Genomic DNA, 23,536 nt, shown 5'->3' on the forward strand with positions numbered 1-23,536 from the left:
TGTTCTCTTGCAGTGACTGCGATGACGCTGGTTTACAGCCATCTTGCATCCACACATTAATTGCATGACCAGGGATGTCTCGTCCTGCTCCGCCTCCCATTTATACCCTAAGAGGTGCTGGTGGCCCCCTTAACACCCTCCACTTCAGCTGCCATGAAGAGGGAACCCCCCTTCTATTTTCTGGGTGAGTTATGTTGAGGCTCTTCATCTTCTTTAAACCGTGAAGATCTTATGAATTAAGTCCATCGCAAGCTTCATGATCAAGTAGACAGGTTTGTCTTATTGTGTGTGATAAGTACCAATCAAGTCAGAGTGTGGATGTGTAAGAACAGATCTTAAAACGACACAACAACAGTTTCAGTATTTCTGTATTTATTTATTTTTTGGCAAATCTTATCATTTTTGGTAGTTTCTTTCAATTGATGAGAGCAGAGCAGTGTAGACTATAGTGTTTTATGTACCGTGTGAGCAGTGAGGGGCCTTTGTAAAGCAACTGCTTGGGTTTTGCAGGTCAGGGCAGGGTGCCATCCATATCTGGAACCTGAACAGCAGGAGGGCTGCGAAGATAATAGAAGGTCACTCTGGTAGTTCAATCATCTGCGTCAGCACACTGCAGTCGACAGATACACTAATCAGGTAACTCTCTCTTAACTTTCTAATAGCATGTCTTGCTCTTTCTTGTCTTACCACGACAAGGGTATATGTAGTATTGCTTTTATGGGAGATTTTCACTGCACTCCAAATTTTTCTCTGCACCTTTTATCACTAAATAATACATTTTAAACATTACATTTTGTGTCAGTTGCATGCACATTGTTAATTTCTTAACACAATGTGTACATGTAAAATAACCCACTCTAATGTAAGATTTGTCAAAGCTGAAACCAAAACACTGCGAAATGTCAGGCACAGTGCTGTGACGACAAATATTCGGTTACACTTACACAGATTTTTGGTTGCTTCTGCCTGATTTTAATAACAAGAGCTTCTTGTAATATAACAACTTTATATTGAAAAGCATTCGGTATCACACACTTCGACGTAACAATCGGTCATGTAGTGTCATTCTCAAATTTTTAATGTAAATATCCAGCTTTTGTCTGCTTTTGTTCTCTGTTGGTGGAGCAGTCAGGGACGGGACATGCAGGTCTGTCTGTGGGATCTGAGCGAAGGTCGCAGTGAGCTGCTGGACTCTGTGTGGACTGGCAGTGTTGGATTCTGTCAGTGCTCCGTGCTGGAGATGAGCCCTTCCAAATACCTGCTGGCCTTTGCTGGGCAACAGACAGAGGAGGTGAGACATCAACAGTAGAAACCTTTAAAATAAAGGCTTATGTAAGCACTAAAAACTGTTTGAAGGAATCTTATTTTTCATTTGTCAAGGCTGAAAGGTTTCTGTGTTTTCTGTTGATTTTTACTTTTCAGCAAATTTTATTCTAATAATATATAAAAAATAATGACAATACATATGCATGCTTACTTGTCAGATTTTATTAGAGAGTCAACACATTGTGTTTGCTTTTTCATTGTTAAATTCAGGGTAAAAGAACCTTTCCTTTGACAGCCAGTGAACTGATTTATACTGCAACAGTGTGTGGCTCATTTTTTAAGCTTTTTTAACCTGCAGTAGATTTTAATTTCTCCTTCTGGAAACTAACTGGGAACCGTCCAAATTGAATTATTAACTGGAACACATTCTGTATTCAGCTGGAGGTAACCTTTGAATTTATTGGCAGGTGAGAGGTGGGAGGTGGGCAAGTTAATTGGTTAAACAGTCTGAGCTGAGTATAAAAAAAACAGCCTGTATGAACCTGACCAGACTTGCTGTTGCCAGTTCGCTCAATTGACTTTGAGCGTTGACACATATTTGTGGCTTTTAGCACTGTTTAGTGTGTTAGTGGAAGATTGTGCTCCACAGAAGGAGATGTTTTCTCACTTCAAAGTCCTGTCATTGTTCCATATTATGACACTGCTGTGATCTATTACAGTTGATCTGACCCATAAATGTCTCGAATCCAGTCGAGTAGCGTCAGGGAGTTTGTCGTGAGCCAATGTGTCATATGAGCATGCAGTTTGCAGCCAGGAACTGTCAAGAAATCTAAATGGCATCATTAACAGACCATCCTTCGTGTCATGAGTCAGCATGCACATTGCAAGGACAGGAACTTAATACCAACCAGAGGCTAAAGGTCAGTTAATTTTGGCTGTGGTTAGTAATGTGCCGTTCAGTGAAAGCTTTTGTCTAAAACGCTGAATAGCTTTGAGAGGGCCTAAGAACAGAAATTTAGTTGTGTTTTTCAAAACGAATGAACACGTTCCTACTTCTACAGTTAAATTGACTGAAGAAATAATCAAAGTGGCTGTTTGCATTTCTAATTTTGGACTGGTGGGTTAAAAAGAGAAATCAAAGTCTTGGTTGCACATGAATGAAATCACAATTTTTTCTGTTATGTAGTTAGCTCTCACCCACAAGGCTGTATGGTTTTGTGTGGAGTTAGTGTCTGAGTGGTGAGGTAGGATGAGGAGAAGGCAGCCAGCTATTCAACCATCTTTTATTGCCTCCAGATTCATGTTACTTGCTCCGCTGTGGAGGAGCCACACTTGAAAGGGACAGAGCGGTCACCTGATCCAGCCAAACGTGCCTCTGCTAACCCCGGTCCAGCAGGCCAGGCATCAAGGCGCCTGTGACTCCCAGCACCTCAATAATGCCATTGTCCCAACAGACACAGACAGAAACACACCTACACACCCATAAAAGGCAGACCAAAACAGGGCACAGCCGATTTTGTCATTTGGTCTCTCCACCCCATTCCACAGACATAACTGGCCAAGACAGATGCTTATCATGCATCTGCAAGTAAAACACCCACATAAATGAATTCCCCCAAGAAACAATAAATAGGGACTTACCACAGAGCATGCACAATGGCATGATATAGTGCCGTTGGCAAAATAGAGGTCAATATTTGGATATGTAACCAAGAAAACAGACAACAATTTCCTTCTGAGCTATTTCAGGTGGTTTTACTGTTTACTGCTCACAGTGAGATTCCTGCCAACATTGCTGCTGTGGCAGAAACATTAATTAATAGTGTGGGTGTTTTATTTATGGGCAGTTTGATGCCACACAAGAACAGCGATCACCTGAGGCACAGAGAAGTCCTTAAAGGCCCTCTTTGTCAGGCACGCAGAGGTAAACATGCAGGACAGATGTGGCCTAGCGCTAAAATACAGATCACTCCCTTAAAGGGCTGTTTAATCTGAGGCCTAATGAGGATGAATATGTGGATCATCAGCACAGAGGAAGTTGAAATGAGTCAATGAGTTTCGGTAGTGGTGTGGGCACGCACACACACCAGCGTGCACTTTATCACTGGCTTCATTAGGCAGTGTATTTTTGATCAGAATCAGTGCCAATGTGTGCAGGAAAACACCACTCATGTCGCAGGATCAGGCTTTAGCAGGATGTATTATAGACAGTGGGGCAGCTGCTCTGCACTGATGGATGGCACTGAACTGCTGGTTGGAGGCACTCTGATACACAGAGCTCCTAAAAAATAATGACAGATTCAGGTTGCAGCTTTGTTATTTGAATTCGGAAGACGGACAAATTGTGACTTTGCAGTTAGCCAGCAGGCATATACATGTACAACTGGAATTTGTGTGTATATGGAACTTTGTCCCAATAATGAAAACAAAAATACATTAGGATTTAATGGGTACATTTCCGAAACAAAGAGGAGAAGATCAAGGACAACTTGAAATGTGTATATACCGTCTTTTTAACCATACCGCTGATGTGGCTCTTGGGGCTGGCCTGCCATTTTATTCAGATTCAAATGTCTTCTGTTATTATTATTATTTTGCCTTGTATTTAACATGTCCATATGCTGTTTTTTCATATGCTGGAAAATATATCATGAGCAAATAAAGCAGTCAATGCCATGGTTGAGCATTTACACCTTAAAAAGTCTCACAAACACAGATTCAGACTTCCGTTGTTTCATATGTGACAAACCTGAGGGGAACCAATCCAGTTAACTTGCAGGGTGGAGCTTTCTGTATTCTTCAGAATCAATTTCAAGCATGTATGGCTAAATTACTCCAAAATTACAAGTTGCCAGTGTGAAGCACAGAATAGTTTTACAGTATTTGAGCAGAGCCATAGGTGAGCTGGTGTGCTTGAGCTGCAGCGAGCTATGAAGAGGTGGGTGGAGAAAGAGGCAGGGACTCTGTTGATTGCCATATTCTAGAGAAAACAACAGTGTAAAGTTACATTTTCAGCTCCAGTTTACACGTAGCAAAAACAGTGGTTTTTCAATGTGTTTGGGCGTAAACGAAGCTACAAGTCACTGAAAACGATCATATCTGAAAACTCTGGGCAAAGGGGTGGTTTGGAAAAACAACAGAGTTTGATGTCACAGTATGCAACAAAAGTGTCATATGTGTGTGACCCATGTTTACCGTTTTACAGTCAATATTTTGACTGTAACGTAGATCCGTTTTTGTAAATACCCGGCTATGTGTAAATATGGCCTTAAACTTTTCATGCAAAAATGCAATATTTTCTTTTGGCAAAAAACAAAGAGATGAGATTTTAGGGGTTAAATCCATGACTAGACAGGGATTGGCAATAAAATTGGTACAGATATTCGTGGTTCCCAGTGGGTGAAGAACACTGGCTTTGGTGATGCCCTGACTTACGATCTTCATTGCATGCACTTGTTCAGTTAGATATCTGCAGAGCCAAAAGATGGATACCAACAAGACATTCATGATTTCCAGAGGGTGAATCCTGTAACATCATCATGTTAGCATTGTGATTGTGAGTTCACTAGCATGGGGATGTTAGCATTTAGCTCAAAGCTCAGAGATGCAAGTGTGACTGAAATATCTGTGAGCAGCTTCTGCCATTTATATTAAGTTTTAGATCTAATTGTCACATGTTCTTCATAGATCAAGATCACTGAGCTCCCCAGTAAGACCCCAGTGTGCTCCCTGGTACCAGAAGGAAAACTGGGAATGGTGATGTGTATGAAATTGTGGCAGGTAAGCCTAAGAAGTTTTTTTAAGTACCATTTTAAGAAATGTTGTTGTTTTTACCTCAACTGTTGAACAGTAGTGTGTGTGTGTGCATGGCATGGGTAGCGGGCGTAGCAGACATGCCAGCGGCTTCTTTATTCTCTCATACACACACTGCAGAAGTTTTCGTGTATACAAAATGAGAGACATGGCTGCAGAACAATTGCTCTGGTTGACAATTCACAAACTGTCCACAGAGTAGATGCACAAAGCAAAACATAGTCTTAATTTTCTCACAGCTGACAATCAGGGTGAGTCCATGGACAACACAGTCTGTCTGTACATTATGTTTGATTTTTGCAGATTAGTCAAGCCAACATGTTCAACTTGGCAAAACACCACACTGATAGGTACGCTGACTTGAGTGTCACAGTGTTTCCTCTACAATAATTTAGGAATGGTGGCTCGCCATTCCTAAATCCTAGCTGTCGCTCCTTCAAATTTCTATTTTTTTATTTTTTATTTTGGCAAGACATTTTTAGTTTTAAATGTTTTTTTGATGAAATATTTTAAAGAAATTATTTTTTAAAATTAGATGTAATTTCAGTATTCTGCCATCCATTATTACGCTACTTTTTCTGATGTTTTAGGTTTTGCTGTGGTAACGCTTTCGTATTTGCATCAACATATTACATTACTGTGTTATTGAATGTTACATGACAAGTTCAGCAAGTTCACTGTGACAACCAGCAGATTATGAACGCTTTCATTTGGCCTTTATTATAATTTGTTTTAAATGGTAGTTTTTCTACGCTTGCCTGCGTTATTATCTGCCTTACTGAGATTGGCCAGCAGCCCACGAAACGATACAATAATAGAAAGTTAACAAAAATGCAACTGTGAGACATGGCACATGATTTACAGCCCAACAACTTGTCCTGGGCCATTTTTCCAAGCGTTTCTACTCAGCTGGCAGCGAGCTCCAACACTGTTATTAGAGTGTTAGGAACGGCCGGGGGTTCACAGCCATATATCAGCCTGCAGCTGTACATCCAATCTGATCTGGGCAAAAAGTTAGCTTTCTGTTTTGTAAATGATGTCGAAACTTTTATTTTAACCCTGTAATTATTTTTATAGTTAATTATTATCTCTATGGGTTTGGGGCTTTGGGGAGTTCTGAATGAGGTTTTCAGATTGCAAAACTGTGGATGGTTTGCGTACATTTTATGGGCTGTGTAGTTTACAGGCAACAGAAATCAAAACAGAACTTAACATTCTGAACCCGAGGCAAACTGCTGGCCCGTGCACATTCAATGCTCTATTCCTGCACAGGTGCCATCGTGTGTGTGATATTGTTATAGAGAGATGTAGACAAGTTAGAGTTTCAGTGCCTGCTGACATTGTGTTTGTGTTTTTCTTTGTTTCCCTTTGATTTCACTGTTGCACCCACCTTTCATCATCTGATTTATGAAGCAACGCTGGCTCAGCGTTGAGTGCCAGGAAACATAATGATCAATTATATCATTATAAATTATATAATATCATTGTAATACAGCACAGGCAGCTGTCTGACTTCAAAGCCGAAGGGCGCAGGTGATTGTAAATCATTTCAGGCTGCTTCCTTTCAAGGCCGAGGCATGTTCATCTGTTAGGCTGTCTGAGCGACTCGAGAGGTCCAAGCACTGGGAAGAGACTGAAAACCCAATCCGTGTGTGCTGTTGTGCATGTGTATAAACCCTTCTTTCACTCACTACAGGCGAGTTGGAGACCCACACATTCTGTCAGTCACAAGAAAAATAAAATTCATCTTGTCGTTCTCATCAAATGCTTATACACGGCCCGCTGTTTCCTTCACCTCACACAGCGGGAGGCAGCAGCTGACACAGCCATCCCCTCTCTCCACCCTGTCTCTCTATCACACGCACTCCAGGAAGAAGCCACTGACAATTATCTCTTCTCTCTGTCTTCCCTCTCACCATCGCTCCCTCTCTTCTTCCCACCGTTGAGATGAGAAGTGATTATCCTTCTTTATTTCTAAGACAGACTCACCAACAGATTTATTGTCAGCCTTTAGGACCTCTCTGCAGGAGTTTATGGAAACGATTATATGCAGTGTTAAATAGCACTTTCTTCTCAATTCAGCCTCCCACCAGGGCCTTGCCTCATATGCTGGGCCATGTCTGAAAGGTGACAAAGCTTATTACCTGATTTATCTGCTTCTGATCGGCTGTGAAGCAGTGAACAATGGAGAGTGTGAGGAGGAAGAAAGTGCCCCCACATGTGGGTCTGACTTGTGCAAGGATGTCAGGATTGGCCAGGGGGACAGTGGTGATGTATGATGTGCAAGGCTTTTAATGTGAACAGAGGCTGGCGGGGAAAAGGAAATGTTCCTATACAGATATCCATCACTCTCAGCTCATCACCTTGCTGCCTCGTGGCCATGACATCATGGTGGGACCGGGACGAAAACCGAAGGGAAGCAATTGGTTCCTTATGTTTAAGCGGTGCCTGCCTGAGGCCCATGGCGGCCACATCAGAAAACAAGCTGTTGTCACAAGTTTGTTCATGATTTTAGCTTGAATTACAAGGAAATTACATAGCATATTTAATACATTCAATGTTGCCACACACATATTTCCCTCTAATTGAATTTAAATATTTTTCTCGAGTTTTGGATTATTTTTGATACGACTAGAGCATATTAAATAGTGAAAATATAAAAAATGATTATTTTCTTAAGTTGTTTTGGGCAGTTCTTATAAAAAAATCAAGTAAAATTAAACGTATGATATACGTATTTACTGCAATCAATAAGTAAGTAAGAAAATTATAATACACCTTGTACCTCTTCTCTAAATAAATATGGGGCTATCATAACGTTAACATGACATATAAAGCACTGATAAAAGTTGTATCTTTGTTGGTCATGACACAAAAATGATAAGAACAAATTTGACTTGATTTCAAAGTTCGGAAACAAACAGTGACAACATTGACCTAAGTCAAGTTAGAAAATTACATACCATTGTTGTTTCATATGTCTCAAATCATTGCCATAAACCAATCTGGACTGCTGTAAGGATGCAACTATGCTTTTCTCTTCATCCTGAGCATGACAGCCATCATCCTCTACACAATGGAGAAACTCTCTCAGCACAGTGATTTCATCTGCCTACAGGCCTGAGATGTCAGACAAACTTCACTTTATTATTGGGACAATCTTTGGTCTTTTGTGTGATGCCTGAAATTTGAACTCTTCTTGTTGGGCATGCATACTGGAAAAACTTAGCTGGCTAAAAATCTAAAAATAAGGAAAATTCCACAAGAATTACTTTGAGTTCAGATTCATGACTTCCAGTGAACAACTAGCTTTTGAAGTGTGTCTAGTCTAGAAAATGTGCTCACTGCTTGGTGGTACGATTTGACTGAATCTGAAATGATGAGGTTGAGCAATATGAAAAACATGTTTTTGTATGAATTAATGAATGGCACAAAATGGAGCTTAAACAATTAGCTGATCAACAGAAATTATTACATCATTTGTTCTTCTAAAATTTAAGAGTTTGCAGCTTTATTTTTGACTTGGTAATAAAAAACAATTATCTTTTGGTTTGATGATGACGCATTAGGTTTTATGAATTTGTCAGATTTTTTTGTTTTGTTTTTTGTTTTACAGGATCAAACTGTTAATACACTAACAGAAAAAATATATACATTAGTAAGCTGTGAAAGTCATCTGTAATTGCTGGGAGATTTTAAATGTTCTCACCAAATTTATGTACAAGATTTAAAGTACAAAACCTCCCAAAGATTAATTCTTCAAACTGGATGATGGTGGTGAAAACAACCACAGTGATGGACAGACTGGACACTAGTGTTGTTGTCAAGACCACCTGAACCAAGAACAACCCTGCTTTACAAAATACATCCTTCTTCCTTTTTCTTGTTTCAACACATTCTGCAGCTGCCCTAATAAAGTACATACTGTTCCATGTAGTATGCATACAGTTTGATACTCCTTTGTCATAACATTGCACCTTAAGCTTTGCCAGTCTCGCTCATAAAGCTGCTGCTGTCTGCAGTGTTAAATCACCTGTCTGTGTGCTCTCGTAGGTTCAAGCTTGTTACTGGAGCGAGACACCGTGATGTATGTGACGTATCTTCTGCTGTGCAGAGGATTGTGGGTCAGAATGGCCAGAAAAGCATGCTGGCATGCATATTACAAAATGAGACCAGATGTACATAGAAAGGCATCCTGGTATTTTTGCCATACTTCATTTAACATACTATGTTTTGGGACATACTAAATCTTATTCTGGCGTACTATACTATGGTAGTTTGGATGTGGGAATGCATCTCAAGGATTTGAGGGGGTGAGACCAAGTCAAAACCAAGATCAGACAAGTGCAAATCTTACACAGGATGACACACTTAAGATAAAAAGTGAAAAGCTGGAACCACATTGCATCGCACCCATGAAACTACTGCTCTGAAACATACAGTATATACATAGGTAGCCAATAGGTGTGGCTAATATTTGCTGAATCTTCCAGATTTAGATTGATGAAAATATTTGAAGAGTTCATTTGCAAAAACAGATAACTCCATTTTTGTAGATTTTTTTTAGAAAACTTATTTTGTTGTTTGCTTGCGATAATGTCAATCAAACGGAAGTTGAGGGATTTGACTCCGTAGAAATGACATGACAAAAATAGAGATAACGAAAGTTTGATATTGTCTGAGACGATAGAAAAGTGGGTTTTCTGAAGGTTTGTGAAGATGGAGTTATCCATTTTTACAAATGAACTCTACATTTCTTAGGACTACATTTGCCAGCTAACTTTACTGGCATCACTTAAACCCCCTTTTTAAAGGGCTGATAAAATGTTGATGTGTCTCTCTTTAAGCATTGCTTTGCTAAATTTATACACTCCTGTGTTTTTTGGAATGCTAGCTGGCACATTAAATCTTTGTGCTTTAGATAGCAAAGTTTTAGCACAAGATTTGTCTGGCATCTCCTCCCAGACAGCCACAGAGTAACAGTAACAGTAAAGTTTTACATCCGGACACAATGATGATGATAATAACAATGACAATTCTCATGAAATGTAATGATATTACCACAGTTGTAGTCTTGCCTGATGTTGAAAATACAAGCCAGAGTCCTCTTTTTATGAGACTGGAAAGAGCAAGTAAAAGACCAAGACCGATCTTGAATACTACAACACTACTGGACATTGCCTACTTGTCCTAAAATGGAGCTTGCAGCCTGCATGCCTTTATTAGTTCAGTTAGTTAGTTCACTACATTATGCCTTTCGTTACATGTCCTGCAGCTCTGAAAGCATGGCAGAAAATCACGTGACTATTACCCCAAAAACCCAAACTAGTTGCCGTTCTTGAGAGGACCCGGTCTATTCCACTGGTCTTGCCTCTCCAACCAGCCTCCATCTGTCTTTCCAGCTGTTGTTTGGTGATGAATCTCCTCCCAGAGCCCCAGCCCCACTCCAGCAGAGAGCCCTCTTGTAGAAAGGCCTGTGGAGGATATAATGAATTAGGTGTCTACCCAGGGTTCCCTGACCTCTGACCCATGACATCATCAATCAAGGAGGTCCTATACTTAAGTGAAACAGTGGGCCCCAATCCTGGAACGCTTAGCCAGGTCCCTGCCGGCAAGCAGGGGCCACTGATTTTCACTTGTTTTTATTTGTTTTCATAATCCCTTAGTGTTCGTCCTCACTGATGTGTTTGGAAGGAATACACGACTCTGTCTATAATTTGTTTAAAGCTGGAAGAAGAGAAATATAAAGCGTTAAGTGAGAAGAGGACTTGAAGATGGATGAAAAATGGCCTCCTTGCACATATGGAAAAAATTTCTTTCCCTCCTAGCTTCTGCATGGCACTGTGCTATTTCTGGGTGCCTGGTGGTATTTTAAAGCAAAGGCATGAGTCAGTGTATAGTGAATATCCGTATATTAATCGGTCCCTGTAATGTATTTTGCCCTTTCACATCCAGTGTGATGTCTTTTGAGCTGGGAAAAGTTCAAATCCTTGCTTGGATAACACTCCAGGCAGTTGTGGATTTGAAGGGGAGTGTTTAAGGTAGTAAGTGGCACTGTGTTTCATATATGTACACAGAAGAAATGAGGATTTCAGGAAAGCAGGATGACGGTAAAATGTCCCTCCCTCCTCCTTTTTCTGTTCCTCCACCTTCCCTTCTCTTCTACCCTCCAGCAGTGCAAACATATATATATGGCAGCTACTTTTTATCAGCTCACCTTTATGTTCTTATTCACAAAAGTGATTTACAATCTCAGCTATCCCTCCACACAAACTCTGCGCCTGTTTGATCATAAACACACACATACGTAAAGGAAGCCAGCTGAGAACTGAGGTCTTATCTGTGACTTCCAGCAGTGGAATGTACTGCTTTATCCTTCTTTTTAAATGTTAAACTGTTTGCTTTGCTCTTTTAGTATGCATGAAACTGCATTTTGTGCTTGCTACAGGTTGCTCTATATATGTTTACCAGACATTTTGTGTCAGATGCCTGTTTATGCACCTGGTTACATTTCATTTCATGTGATTTGAAAGATTTACTCTGATGGTTTCACCAGTTGTAAACATTGAGGCTGGATCTTGCAATGCCTGGAGGTGAACGGGGGATGAAGCAAGATTACGTAGTGTGGGTTTTTTTTTGTTGCACACCAGTTTGCTTTAGAATGGGAACTATATGATAAAGTAAGTGCTTCAGCTCTATGCTTTATTTGTCAATCACAAAAAAATTATCATTAAACACAAATAATTCGGTGGTTAATTGTGACAGTTTGCTACTGTTTTTGGTTTAAAAAACAAGCAGAGCGTAGGACAAGCAAAACAATTGAAGGTGCCCCTTGGCACATTTTCTTTTTGATAACATTTTTCTAGACTGAATTATTCATTAATATTTTACTGTGTATAGTTATTTTTTTAAATCTTAGTTACAGCCTCAGTTGTTGTAGGACAATTTAATTTCACCTTCTTCTCTCAGAATATATGTGTGTGTGTGTATATATATATATACACACACACACAGACACACACACACAATGTTTATTTAGATTTTATTTATTAAAACTACCTGTGGCAGAATTTTTAGTCTCAATATTAGGAATAAATAACCGTTTTAAAAAATCGACTGCAGATCTGAAAAGTATGGGAAATTGAGTAGCATAATAGTAGCAAATTTCAATACAAAAATATTAAAATAATAGAAAATTATTACATTAAAGAGGGGAAAAATGAATTAAACAGTGCATAAAGACAGGTTTAAAAATCACAGCTACACTCGAAGAAAAGCTTTGCTGTATTTATGTCCGCTGGCTGCGAGGTCGATGCCTCAGTAATATAGATGAGGAGCAAAGTGAGGAGTGGTGTAATGGAGTGCCGGAAAGAGAGAGCAGCAGCCTGACGAATGGAGCCCACAGAGTATCTCCGAGTGTCAGCGGGAGCTTCCACGATGATAACCTCTGCTCCTCTCAGCTCCCAGCAACACGCAGCGGTTTTTGTGGTTTTTACTGCACAGCTCTCATCTCACGTCTTCACTTACATCCTTCTTTGTATTCTCTCTTTCTGTCTTGCTGTCCCTTCTCTTCCCTCTTATCGTCCTCCCTTCACTTCCAGCCAGACTCGGGTCTCGGACCTCTCCTGTTGGCTGGATACGAGGATGGTTCCCTGTTGCTGTGGGACGTAACTCAGAGGTCCACGTTGAGCCAAGTCAAAGCCCACCCTGAGCCCGTCATGTGCCTGACCTTTGACACCAAGCGTCTGAGGGGCGTATCAGGCTCCTCTGAGAAGAAACTGTCCTCCTGGACGCTGGACGGCCAGAACAACCTGCAGGTCAGCAGAGGACAGGCTTAGAGTGGATAGTAGTGCTGACTAGTACCAAATGTTTTTCTGTCTGATGAATCCCCACATCCCTGGCAGGCAAACTATTGTAGCCCTTCCTCTGTTTAACACCCATCATTTCCCAAATATATTTATTTAAATTTAGTTGTTATTTACCACTAATAATTATGACAGTTTTTAGTACGTAGTTTTATGTGGTGTCAACATTCCCATAGAAGCTCAGTCGTCAGTGGATAGTTTTCAAAATAATTTCATTGTCAGTAATCGGTTCAGTCAAGTTTGCATGTGAGCTGCTCCTTGCAGTGGCTATCTAGGCACACTGTTTCCAAACTTCTCATTTATTCATAACTTTTGTCTATATATTCAGGGCTTAGGTTACTCAAAAAGAGTGCTTGGTCTGTGACTTTACCCAGTGTAATTGGTGTGAATGCAGTAGAGACAACAAGTCTGTGTTACATTAATTAACAGAAATCTATGCAGTTATTGCTAAATATGTTATAAACACAAATATCTAATATACTCAGGGAAATTAAACCCCAACACAGAATTTATTTAAAAAAAAAAGAAAATTAAAAAAAATTAGATTCATATCATTATTGCCACTGGTGATTTTCCTTTTGCCCTAGCTAAAATCTCTTTAGATGGCACTGAAATCGTACACCAAAAATTCCTCTATGCAGAAAATGCCTGTCTATTTCAACTGTATGGCTTTTTTTATTTGTTTTTTTTTTTTTAAATATATATATATATTTTTGGGCTTTTTGCCTTTTTATTTGGAGCAGTAGAGATAGACAGGAAAGGGGGGAGAAGAATGGGGAGAGCCCTGCAGCAAAGAGTCGTGAGTGGGATATATAGACTATAGCCCCTGTTCATGGGTCGCCCGCTCAACTAGGGGAGCTACAAGGGCGCCCAACTGTATGGCTGTTAAATCTTTCCACTGATCCGCTTTCTATAGCCTTTTTTTTTTTTTTTTTACCAATTTCCAATGCTTTAAGCTAATCTTTTTGCTGTTTACCCTGTCCATATCACGATTTATTTTACTGATTAATTCGTTACTTTTTGCACTATAGCTTTAATTATTACTTTTGTTGGAATGATAATGGTTTCATTGCATCTCTTTACATTTGTTAAATACTTTTGTCTGCACTGCAAATCACAAAATGTGCTGAGGTGTTGCAGCTGACTTCATGGGCACTTTTATCATATTTTTATTATATTTATCAAATGGTAATATCTATTTTTCTAAATTTGGTGGTGTTATTAAATTTTAGAACTATCCCCTGGGGTAGAAGTAACACTGTTTGGCTAGCCATCATAATGAAGCGTCCCTGGTTAAGATCCCGACCGCCCCTACCTGCTAACTAATTGTTGCACAAGAGAGTCAGCAAAATCCCATAAAATACCATAAAAAAGGTAATGGAGGAGATAGGAGCAGAGGAGTGTTGCCTTTCTCCAGCCTCGCTTGGAAAACATTAGGGGCCAAAGAGGAAGAGGCTCAGCGGGGCTCCAGGGGCCATAAATCAGCTGCTGGTTACACAGCGTTGGCAGGGCTAGGGGCCAAGAGCCAGGCAGAGGCTGTCACTCCAAAGTCTCACCACCCACATACACACTGACATATAGTCACACATTAGATCTGCATAATACCTGCAAAATACCGCGAAGTAAAGTTCTGAAAGAACACATGTAATTTTACTTATGTTTTACAGTTATAAATAGGAAAATGTGTGTGTCCTGTACTCGTTTACCAGTTAAATACAGCAACTAATACAACATTCCTCTTGACCAACATACTATTAAAATGCATACTTACCTCAAAACACAGTGGATACAATCTCACACACACATATATACTTTGGGAATGATCCAAACTATACACTAAAGTTCATTCTAGAGCATCTTCTGCCACACTAAAAGAGATCACACCAGCTTTGTACCCATAATTCATTTTACATAACAGCCAGCGCTTCAGAGACTTAACGCCTCATTTGAAGCTATATTTTCTCTTGATTTCATGAGCAAAAGGGAATGCTCCCATTTTTCAGCCAACCCCCATGAATCAGAGCCAAGGGGAACCTGAGGCTGATATAGTACACTCCTGCACAGTGAAGGGGTATTATTCTTTCCAAGGCTCTTTACAAATGAATGCTTGAATTAGAAATATTTGCAAAGCCCCGTTTTTTCACCTCGAATATGCGTCTAGAAAAACACTACGAAGGATTTGATTCAATATACCAAAAACAGGAGGAGAGTGGTTATTTGGTTTATTTTGCTCAAGCAACAAAATATTGATTCAGCATGTAATCCAGGATGAGGATGACAGGAAAAAAGCACAAGGAGAAGGAAAGGATCCAACAGGGGCTTTTAAATTATTCTGAAGTGCAGCTCAGTGTGACGTCCAGACAGCTATCCTCAGTTCTTCCCACAAAAGTATTTTTGTGTGGCCGGAGTAAGATGACGGGAGGGGGGGACCTGCCGGGTGGCGGACCTGGGCCCCGGGTCCTGACGGACGACCCGTGAGAGGTAATAAAAATATCAAAACCTCGGAGGCCCCTTAACCAAACAAAAAACACATCTGCAGTAAAGGGAACAGTAGTTCACAGTGGGAGGCTGCAATAAAGGCTGAGGAGACTGTAAGTGCCACAGCATCCCACTTCCCACAAATTACCCCTGCGATGCAGTCCAGTGCTGTGGAACTGGCTGGCAGGGCAGATAGATAGTTTTTGTGAAATGGAGGGGAAACTGAATGTGACACAACACAGTGCAGTTATGATTTAGTGAAGCTGAAGGGCTGTGAAGTGAGCTTATCAAGGCCAGATAAAGACAGATAGCCACAGGAATGGAGGTTAATGTATTACACATGGCTCCCAGAGGCCTTTATCTGCTGTTTGACCTGGCTGGCCTGATATTGTTTCATAGTAATGAGGCATCATCCTCAGCACTTTTTTCTGCTTTCTTTCTAGCGTGCATTTTTGGGAATGTGTCAGGGTGAGACTATGAGGGCGTGGGTGTTAGGGTTTACAAGCTGTTAAGCCAGATGGACATACATTTAGGCAGCCACTCAAATGCATTGACAAGTGCAGCGATGGGTTTCTCCAGGAGAAGGAAAAAAAGACAGAGGTCATGGAATGGAGAAAGAGAAAGCAGGTATAGACAGAGGAAGATTAGCAATGTAAATCAAGCAGGGCTGACAGCAAGCTATTTTCTGAGACTGATGACAGTTCTCTACAGGTGGATGTCCTGCTCCTCATCTTCACTGCAATGTCAAAATAATCCCACTGTCTCCCTTCAGAAGTCACCTGCATAGTTTCTTTGTGAATTAGAATACTTGTACCTGTTGGTTAGTCCTGATGTGACCTGACTTTTTGTCAGGTCACATCAGGCCCAACCTCACTCTGCTATTTGATGTATGAGCTACTGCTATAAAATATCTCACTGTTTCTACTGAACACCCGTGCTATTCCTCCTCCTCTCTTTTTTTTGAATGGGACGGCTCACCTGTTTGACACATTCGTCAGTTGTCAGCCAGAGCCAAGCTCTAACAGGCAAGGTGACAAAAGGCTGTAATCTCCTCACTGCTGAGTGTGATTCAGGGACAGGGTGTGTCAGAAATACCTGCGAAAGCCTCCCAGCCGCTAGGCTCGAGTGAGTGAGCGATGATGGGACGTTTCAGTAGATCAGTGTGAACACCAAGATTGGTGCCAAGACTGAGGGAAAAGACAGGGGAGAAAAGTGGAGCAAGGCTTGAATGAAACCTGCCAAGTGGATGCTCCCTTTGAACGTCGGCTGCGTCGGTGAGATGCTACAAAAGAGGATCCCGAAGTGTGAGTTTGTCTTGGATCTGTCGTTGACCCACAGAAAGTCTTGTGGGCCCAGCTGCTGGGCAGAGCTTCTAGCCTCATGACAGCTGAAAAAGCTGGCGTTTAGACAGCAGGCCTGCTGTGTGTGTGTCTGCATGCTGTAACACAGACCAGCTAGGAGTGTTTCAACAAAAAAAAAAAAAAAATAGATGATGCCTAAAGATTGATCTAGTCTATGATGAGATAGTCAGGAAGCAGTAAAAGGAAAAATGGGGTGTAAAATAAAAGCCAAGACCCCCCAGTTAGAGATAATGGATTTCATTACAGATTTAGACTTGTGAAAAGGCAGCAGTGCTGCAAGTCAGCTGCATTTTCTTTTTATTCATTCATCTGTGGCGTAGTCTTATAGCAGGAGCAACAATGCTGCTGCTGGAAAACGAGAAACTAGGAATTAGAAAAGATTAATTCCATTCCAAGAACAAAGAGAAGTGATCAAAAATGAGAAATAATATTTTCCAGGGCTGCAACTAACTTATTTTTGCCATTCAGTCTATAAAATCATGTGTTCCTAGAACACAAAGTAACACTTTCAGATGTAGGTTTTTCTTTCTGATCAACTGTCCAAATCCAAACATGATCAATGTACTTTCATAGAAGATATGCAATTAGAAAACTCTTTTTACGACTTTGTTGAGGAGATTGTGACCAATCTCATGTCTGTACAATAAATATGAAGCTGCAACAACTTAGCCTGTGCAAAGACGAGAATCAAGGAAACTGTCCAAAGAGCCACATTCAGACTTTAAAACATGACTTTAAGTATCGGTCATTATCAAAATGGATCAACTGTTTCACTGCGTCAACTCTGTTTCATTTTTAGTTTTAAGTTTTTCTTGTTTTTATTCTTAAAATTAGCATACACTGTATACGACCAAAACTAATATTAATCTCAACTAACTTATTTTCAGCTGATACATCTTTTCCTTATTTTTGGGATTGATTAATAAAGTAATAGATTTCAGTTGGGACGCAGTGGATACGTCTCCCTCAGTAGTTAAATACACGCAAAGAAACAAGTTGGGGATATGTTTTGAGTGTGCAGCAAGTTTTGAACAAAAACAGAAATCTTGCTAAGGCATGTATGACCTACTAAAGCCAAGAGGTTTATAAATGAATTAAAACAAATTATTCATCAATGATGTGAACTGTTGCCACATGCACATGAGAAGAGGTTATCGTCTTAAGCAAAAGACACAGAAGAGGACAGAAGAGTGTGTTGAGAAGGGATGATCTCAAATGCGAAAAAGTCATTTATAGGAGAACAAAAATGTAAAAGCAATACAAAATGCCTAAAAAACTTCTTGCATTATACTCCATTATTTTTGAATTATCACCTGCGACCTAGATTTTGTTTTCCATTTTAAATTCACACAGAAAGGCACGAACTTGTGACAAAAAAATCACCATAATGCAGGAAACTAAGTTTGACGCTCACGTTTTCCTAGGGGAGGACCTCACGGGGCCATGCTTAAAGCACACACCCCCACCTCCAATATGCAAACGAAAACCTACTCCCATGGATAAAACTGTCTATGAAATGTAAGAAATCATAAAAAAATGTAGATCAGAATTTTCTAAACTCCATGGAGACATCATAAAATGTTTTATTTTTGCCCCACTAAGTATCTAAAATTTATAGCGATGAGAGAAGACAGCATGTGGATTTTTTAGTTGATAAATGACTTAAAGCAATAAATTACATTTTGCAGTTGTTGACTTCTCTGTGTATTACCTAATGGATTAATCAGCTAACAAACAGCAGTGCCACATGAAGTCACAGAGTAAACACTGATCACTGGCACCTTAGGAACCAGCCTAGCTACACACGAGCATCATTCATTTTAAATTATAGCACAGGACAACCTATTTTCTCTCCACTTTCTCAGACAGAAAGTAAAAACAATTAGCCAGCCAGCCTTGCTGAATGACCATCACTACATCATTAGGCATTTACTGCATGCAATTGACCCTTAAATGAAACAAATGCCTTTTCCTGACACAAACTATGGGAAGCAAAACAAACAAAAACAGACACTTAAACCCATCATTATCAGGGCTCTAATCCAAACCAGATGGAGAGAGGTAGGGGCATACCAAATTCTTGAGGTAATAACAAAGCTCCAAACAATCTTTCACCCCCCCTAGTTTTTTTTTTTTGTATCCGTGTATCTGGCTGGTTTTGTCTAAGCAGGCACACACTGTTTCACACTAGTGGTACCAGTGATGATGGTTTGATTAGTTAAAAAAAAAAAAAAAAGCTGAAATGTGAAATCACATCACTGGCTGTTCTGAACTGAGCCTTCGTGCTGTTATGATCAATGACATTCCTCCCTGCTCTCTCTCTCCCTTGCATTCCACTTTATCCACTTGGGCTATGAGTACCTGGCTTATATCTTCCACATGCAGCTTGTGGATGGTTCCTGGCCGGAACAGGAGCAAGCAGATAAATTCTCCCAAGATCTCCTCCCATCCAAGGCCATTAGTCTCCCTAGACACGACTTATGAAGTCAATTTTACGCTGTCCAGTTTGATTTCAGCTCCCATGTCCAGATGTTTGTGCCCCATCTAGCGATCCAGTGGAGATCCCTACTCAGCAGGAAGAGCACGTTCTCTCCCCAGGAATGCCTACCACAGCAGGCCCTTTAGATAGTGATCTTAGCTGTCATTCATTATAATATGTCAGAATGTTGCCCCTTTAGAGAGATTGATACTGTCCTTTGGACACTGTAGATCACAGGGAGAGGGGGCTGTGGCTAATCTTTAGCAGGCAGACGTTACAACAGTGTATTTATCGGAACTCTTCGCCCGCTGACCGGAGCTTTCAGTGTGAATGCAATTCATCAGCGGCGCTTAAAGCAACAAGGTCTCTGCAAACAAGCATTTCATCGAGATGGTCTCTCTTTCTTGCAAACTGTGACACAGGTAACTCAAAGCCCTGTCATGCTTACAGAATAGGCCTCCTTAACTCCAAACCAAATAATGGCACGCAGAGAGATTTACTCGTGGCCCTCGTGCCGTAATGTTTTATGGCCGATGATTGAGTCCCAGGAGTCTACGGCCAGGTTCAACAGACCCCCAGCCTCACACTTGGACCTCAGTCATCAGATCAGCTGATAGCCCTTCGCTGTCAATGTTTGCATTGGCCACGTTTTCCTAGACGGCAGTGATAAATCGACTCACTGACCTAATTAGTATGTCTGATATTTTTTGTCCTTTATTTGCATGAGCAGTGGGTTTATTTGGTTTACATTTCTTACTGTTACATGCTTTGCATCCTTTGTATTAGCCTTGTCTTCATTTGTGAAAGTGCTTGCAGTAAATGTAAAGCTGTCTTTGCATGCATGTCTGATAAATGCAGAAGCCTGTTAAGATCTTCTTTGTTCTTTTCCAGCTGCAGGATAGTGTGATGCTGGTCAACCCTGGAGTTTCCCAGCTGTGTATTAGGGACGATGGTAAGCTTCTGGCATCAGCCGGCTGGGACCACCGGGTACGGGTATTCGGCTGGAAGAAGCTGCGACCACTGGCAGTACTTCAGTACCACACAGACCTGGTGCTCAGTGTGGCCTTCTCTGACCACCAGGACCCCAGAAAAAGACTGCTGGCTGCTGGATCCAAGGACCAACGAATCAGCCTGTGGTCGATATACAATGAGGGAGCTGATACTGGCTGAGTCTCTGAGCTCTCGGAGGACATAAAGACTTTTGATCAAAGCCTTCTTAGCTGTTTTCTGTACTGACATAATGTAGCTTTAGCCCCAGGTTGTGCCTCTTACGTACAATAATTGCAGTACCGTCATTTTAAAAAAAAATTAAAGCTGCAGTAGGCATTAATCTTGAAAAACATCCACATTTTGAAAAAACAGGCCTCTTGCAGTGCTTTCCTCTCTGTCCCAAGCCCCTCCCACCAGATGAACAGAATCATATGCACATGCTCCAAATGAACAAAAATATTAAAGCTAAAAGCCAACATTCACCCCTGAGTGAAAGTCTTCTGTTTAAGCTACTGTACTGCCACATTCTGCTCTCACTGCAAGCTTTCTTCCTCTCTATACTGGCTCACCTGATCTGGGTGAAAAGCTTCTAACATCACAGGTTAGATTGTCCAAAGCCTGAAAAGAAGCCAAGAGGAGGTGCAGAAGTCTGGTTTCCTCACACAATATGTGGAAAAAAAACTATGAATGCAAAAACTGCAAAAAAAACAAACAAAATTGCTCACTCCAGATTTATACCTCACTCATTCAGAAGAATTCCAAATGAATATCTAGAATTTGTATGGACTCCACCCTCTGCTACAGTATGTTGCAATATGTCAGAAATTACACAATCAGAAATAAAATCCCTCTTCAATTTTTACAACATGGACTGAAATTAAATGTTTTATGGTAAGTTATATTGGTATATATGGACGCTTATTCTCACAACTTTATATTTTAATTAAAAAATACATTAATATGGAAATTGACACTGTGTTATGTTTACATTTATTTTATTTGTCTTTTAGAGAAGTTTGTACGTGAGTAGGGCGTAAGCAGTGACTATAAGGATGCAAAGAAAGTACACTGAACTACAAAACTTAACACTGCCCTCCAGATAAAGACCTGATGTTCTCACACCATATTTTATTCTTGCATTGTAGTGTAACTCGTCAGAGCTGTACAGCCACTGTTTTCTTCACTCTAAGGCGAACTTCCATTACTGATGTCTTTCAAATAGTTAATAAGGTGCTTGCTGACTTTTCCAGCCTGCTGTTTGCTGAAGCCTGCTGTGATGCTCTGTGCAGCTATGTGATTGTGTTGACTTATCTGATGGGAGATTTGCTTCAGTGGACTTGAATTTGAGGCATACGGCGCACCTGAGCAGCTATGTAATCCCGTGTTGTTATTCTAGCAGGTTCTGGCTTAACACACAGGCCCTCCAGCCTGACCTGAGTTGTATTTGTCAAACAAGGTTAATCACGGCAGGGACATAGAGAGCAGAGAGGTGCTGGTTTAGTGGATGTGCTGATCAGCCGTTGCTCCTCCTAGTCACCATGATCTGAGCTGATTTACTTTCTTAATAAGTGTGCCATCTCTGCAAATCAAAGCCAGAAAAACTATAAAATGTCCACTAACTGAGCCATCATTCAGCAAGTAAAAGTAAAATAAAATGACGTTTATTTTCTGATAATCAACAGTTAACTTTTACACTCGTGATGCTGATGTCTCTTTAGGAAAATGGTGTTTGTCAAGAAGGCTAAAGGTGTTCTGAAAGTCCTACAGAAAACACATGTTGTTCACAGTCTCTAATAATATCTATGTGTGTCACTGAGCAGCATGGGACCTCCTGTGTTACAGAATCAAAGTGAGAGGCCCTGGTGCAGGGGCCAGAGTTTCAAACATTATATGTTCTGCTTTGTCTCCTGGGATGATCCCAAATTGAGAAGCTCATCATGCTGTACAGGAAAGGCCTGAGAAATCAAAGAGCCGGACTAGCGGCCACGAATCATTAGCGAACAGAGGAAAGACAAGGTCATTTGCTAGATGAGCTGCTTTTCTGTGACGCTACTGTCATGGAAAAAAGTGTAACTGCAGGTTTGATGTTTTTTTGTTTTTTTTTTCCATAATTGTCTGAAGTCTGTGTTCTGAACTTATTGAAAACTCCTTTACATCCTTTTGAGAACACATAGAAGAGCTTTTTTTTTTTTGCTCATTTTTATTGTATGATGACTAGTTTCAGTGACTTGTTTTCTGTGTTCCCTGCCCAGCTCCATCTATCCCTTTTGTCCCTGACCCCTCTGGTGACATCTTGCATTCATAATGGCTTCCTAACTCTCCTGTTGGCTTTGAACAAACACTAGAGGTGGTGTGGGCCAGCTTCCGTCCATTCTCTGATAAATCAAATGCTGAGTCCATTGGTGCAGATGTCTGCTAAAGGGAGCAGACAGCAACCCAACGGCCTCAGAAGTGCCTAGTGGGTTGGCGGTACACCTCGTAAATCACTTCATAATGGATCATTTAGGAAGTCAATAAATGGACAGGGAGACTGTCTGCACAATAGGCCTTGTGCTTCACTTATCACCTAACGTGTGTCTTCCTTGGCCTTAAAGGTCAGAGGTCAAACTGGCTTTAGGATGGGACATAATCCGGTAGGTTGCACGGGTGTGCAAGTATGTGTGTAGTCGATGCTGCTGCTCCCTAAGCCTTCAGTTGTATTCACGGCTCATATTACTGGCTGAGATGTCACACTGCTCTGGGCCTGATTATTTAGAAAACCTAAATGGTGAAGAAGAATGGTTATAAGAAAATAATCCTTTCAGTACAAGCCAAGACCAATGTTTCACCTCACGGTTAAGTTGGTTTTATTTATTTTTTCATATGTGAATTAATACGAATGTATCGAGGCTCTTTCTCTGGGGTGGTGATGTGTTTTGATGTTCCACAGAAAATGTCCGTCAGCAACTTCATGCACAGCACGTTTTGTACCGGTCGAGAGGCCAGCGAGGGCAACATGTGAAACACGTGTTCTGTCGTTTGCGTGGAGGACTCAGGTTGGTCTACCTGGCTTGTTTTTAATAACTGTCCCCAGATACTTCAGGAAGGCCGGGCAGTAGAAACACAGAACGAAGTGAAGCGAACGCATCAAGGCCCTTATAGACACGTCACAACAAATGTTCCAGATGCAGCTGAGTGTCAAATGATGTTTCAGGTTGTATTATCATCCATCCTCTGCTTCTTCATACTTCAATGACAAGTCCTTGGCACATTGTTTTCTGCTGGAGACATTCAGGCACAGAAAC

At 40.8% G+C, this 23,536-nt stretch overlaps 1 protein-coding gene and 1 long non-coding RNA gene across 2 annotated transcripts in view; one reads left to right on the plus strand and one right to left on the minus strand.

The window, feature by feature from the left end:
* LOC103369019 (uncharacterized) overlaps window positions 1-23,536 on the minus strand; it is a 703,792-nt gene that overhangs the window by 481,542 nt on the left and 198,714 nt on the right. The window lies entirely within an intron of this gene.
* Window positions 26-21,223, plus strand: gnb1l (guanine nucleotide binding protein (G protein), beta polypeptide 1-like). Its single transcript, XM_008297427.1, has 6 exons — window positions 26-184; window positions 511-636; window positions 1,129-1,291; window positions 4,954-5,046; window positions 12,681-12,896; window positions 20,154-21,223. Exons 1-6 carry the CDS (start codon window positions 75-77, stop codon window positions 20,430-20,432), a joined length of 987 nt encoding a protein of 328 aa, XP_008295649.1. The 5' UTR covers window positions 26-74; the 3' UTR covers window positions 20,433-21,223.

This window comes from Stegastes partitus, unplaced genomic scaffold (genome assembly GCF_000690725.1).
Source record: "Stegastes partitus isolate 25-593 unplaced genomic scaffold, Stegastes_partitus-1.0.2 Scaffold26, whole genome shotgun sequence".
NCBI classification, from domain to species: Eukaryota; Metazoa; Chordata; class Actinopteri; family Pomacentridae; genus Stegastes; species Stegastes partitus.

Excerpts from the sequence above, each read along its gene's own strand:
- gnb1l (XM_008297427.1), top strand. The coding sequence starts at position 75 with ATGTCTCGTCCTGCTCCGCCTCCCATTTATACCCTAAGAGGTGCTGGT. Across the intron at positions 185-510 it reads ACCCCCCTTCTATTTTCTGG|GTCAGGGCAGGGTGCCATCC; the intron begins GTGAGTTATGTT and ends TGGGTTTTGCAG. Across the intron at positions 637-1,128 it reads TCGACAGATACACTAATCAG|TCAGGGACGGGACATGCAGG; the intron begins GTAACTCTCTCT and ends TTGGTGGAGCAG.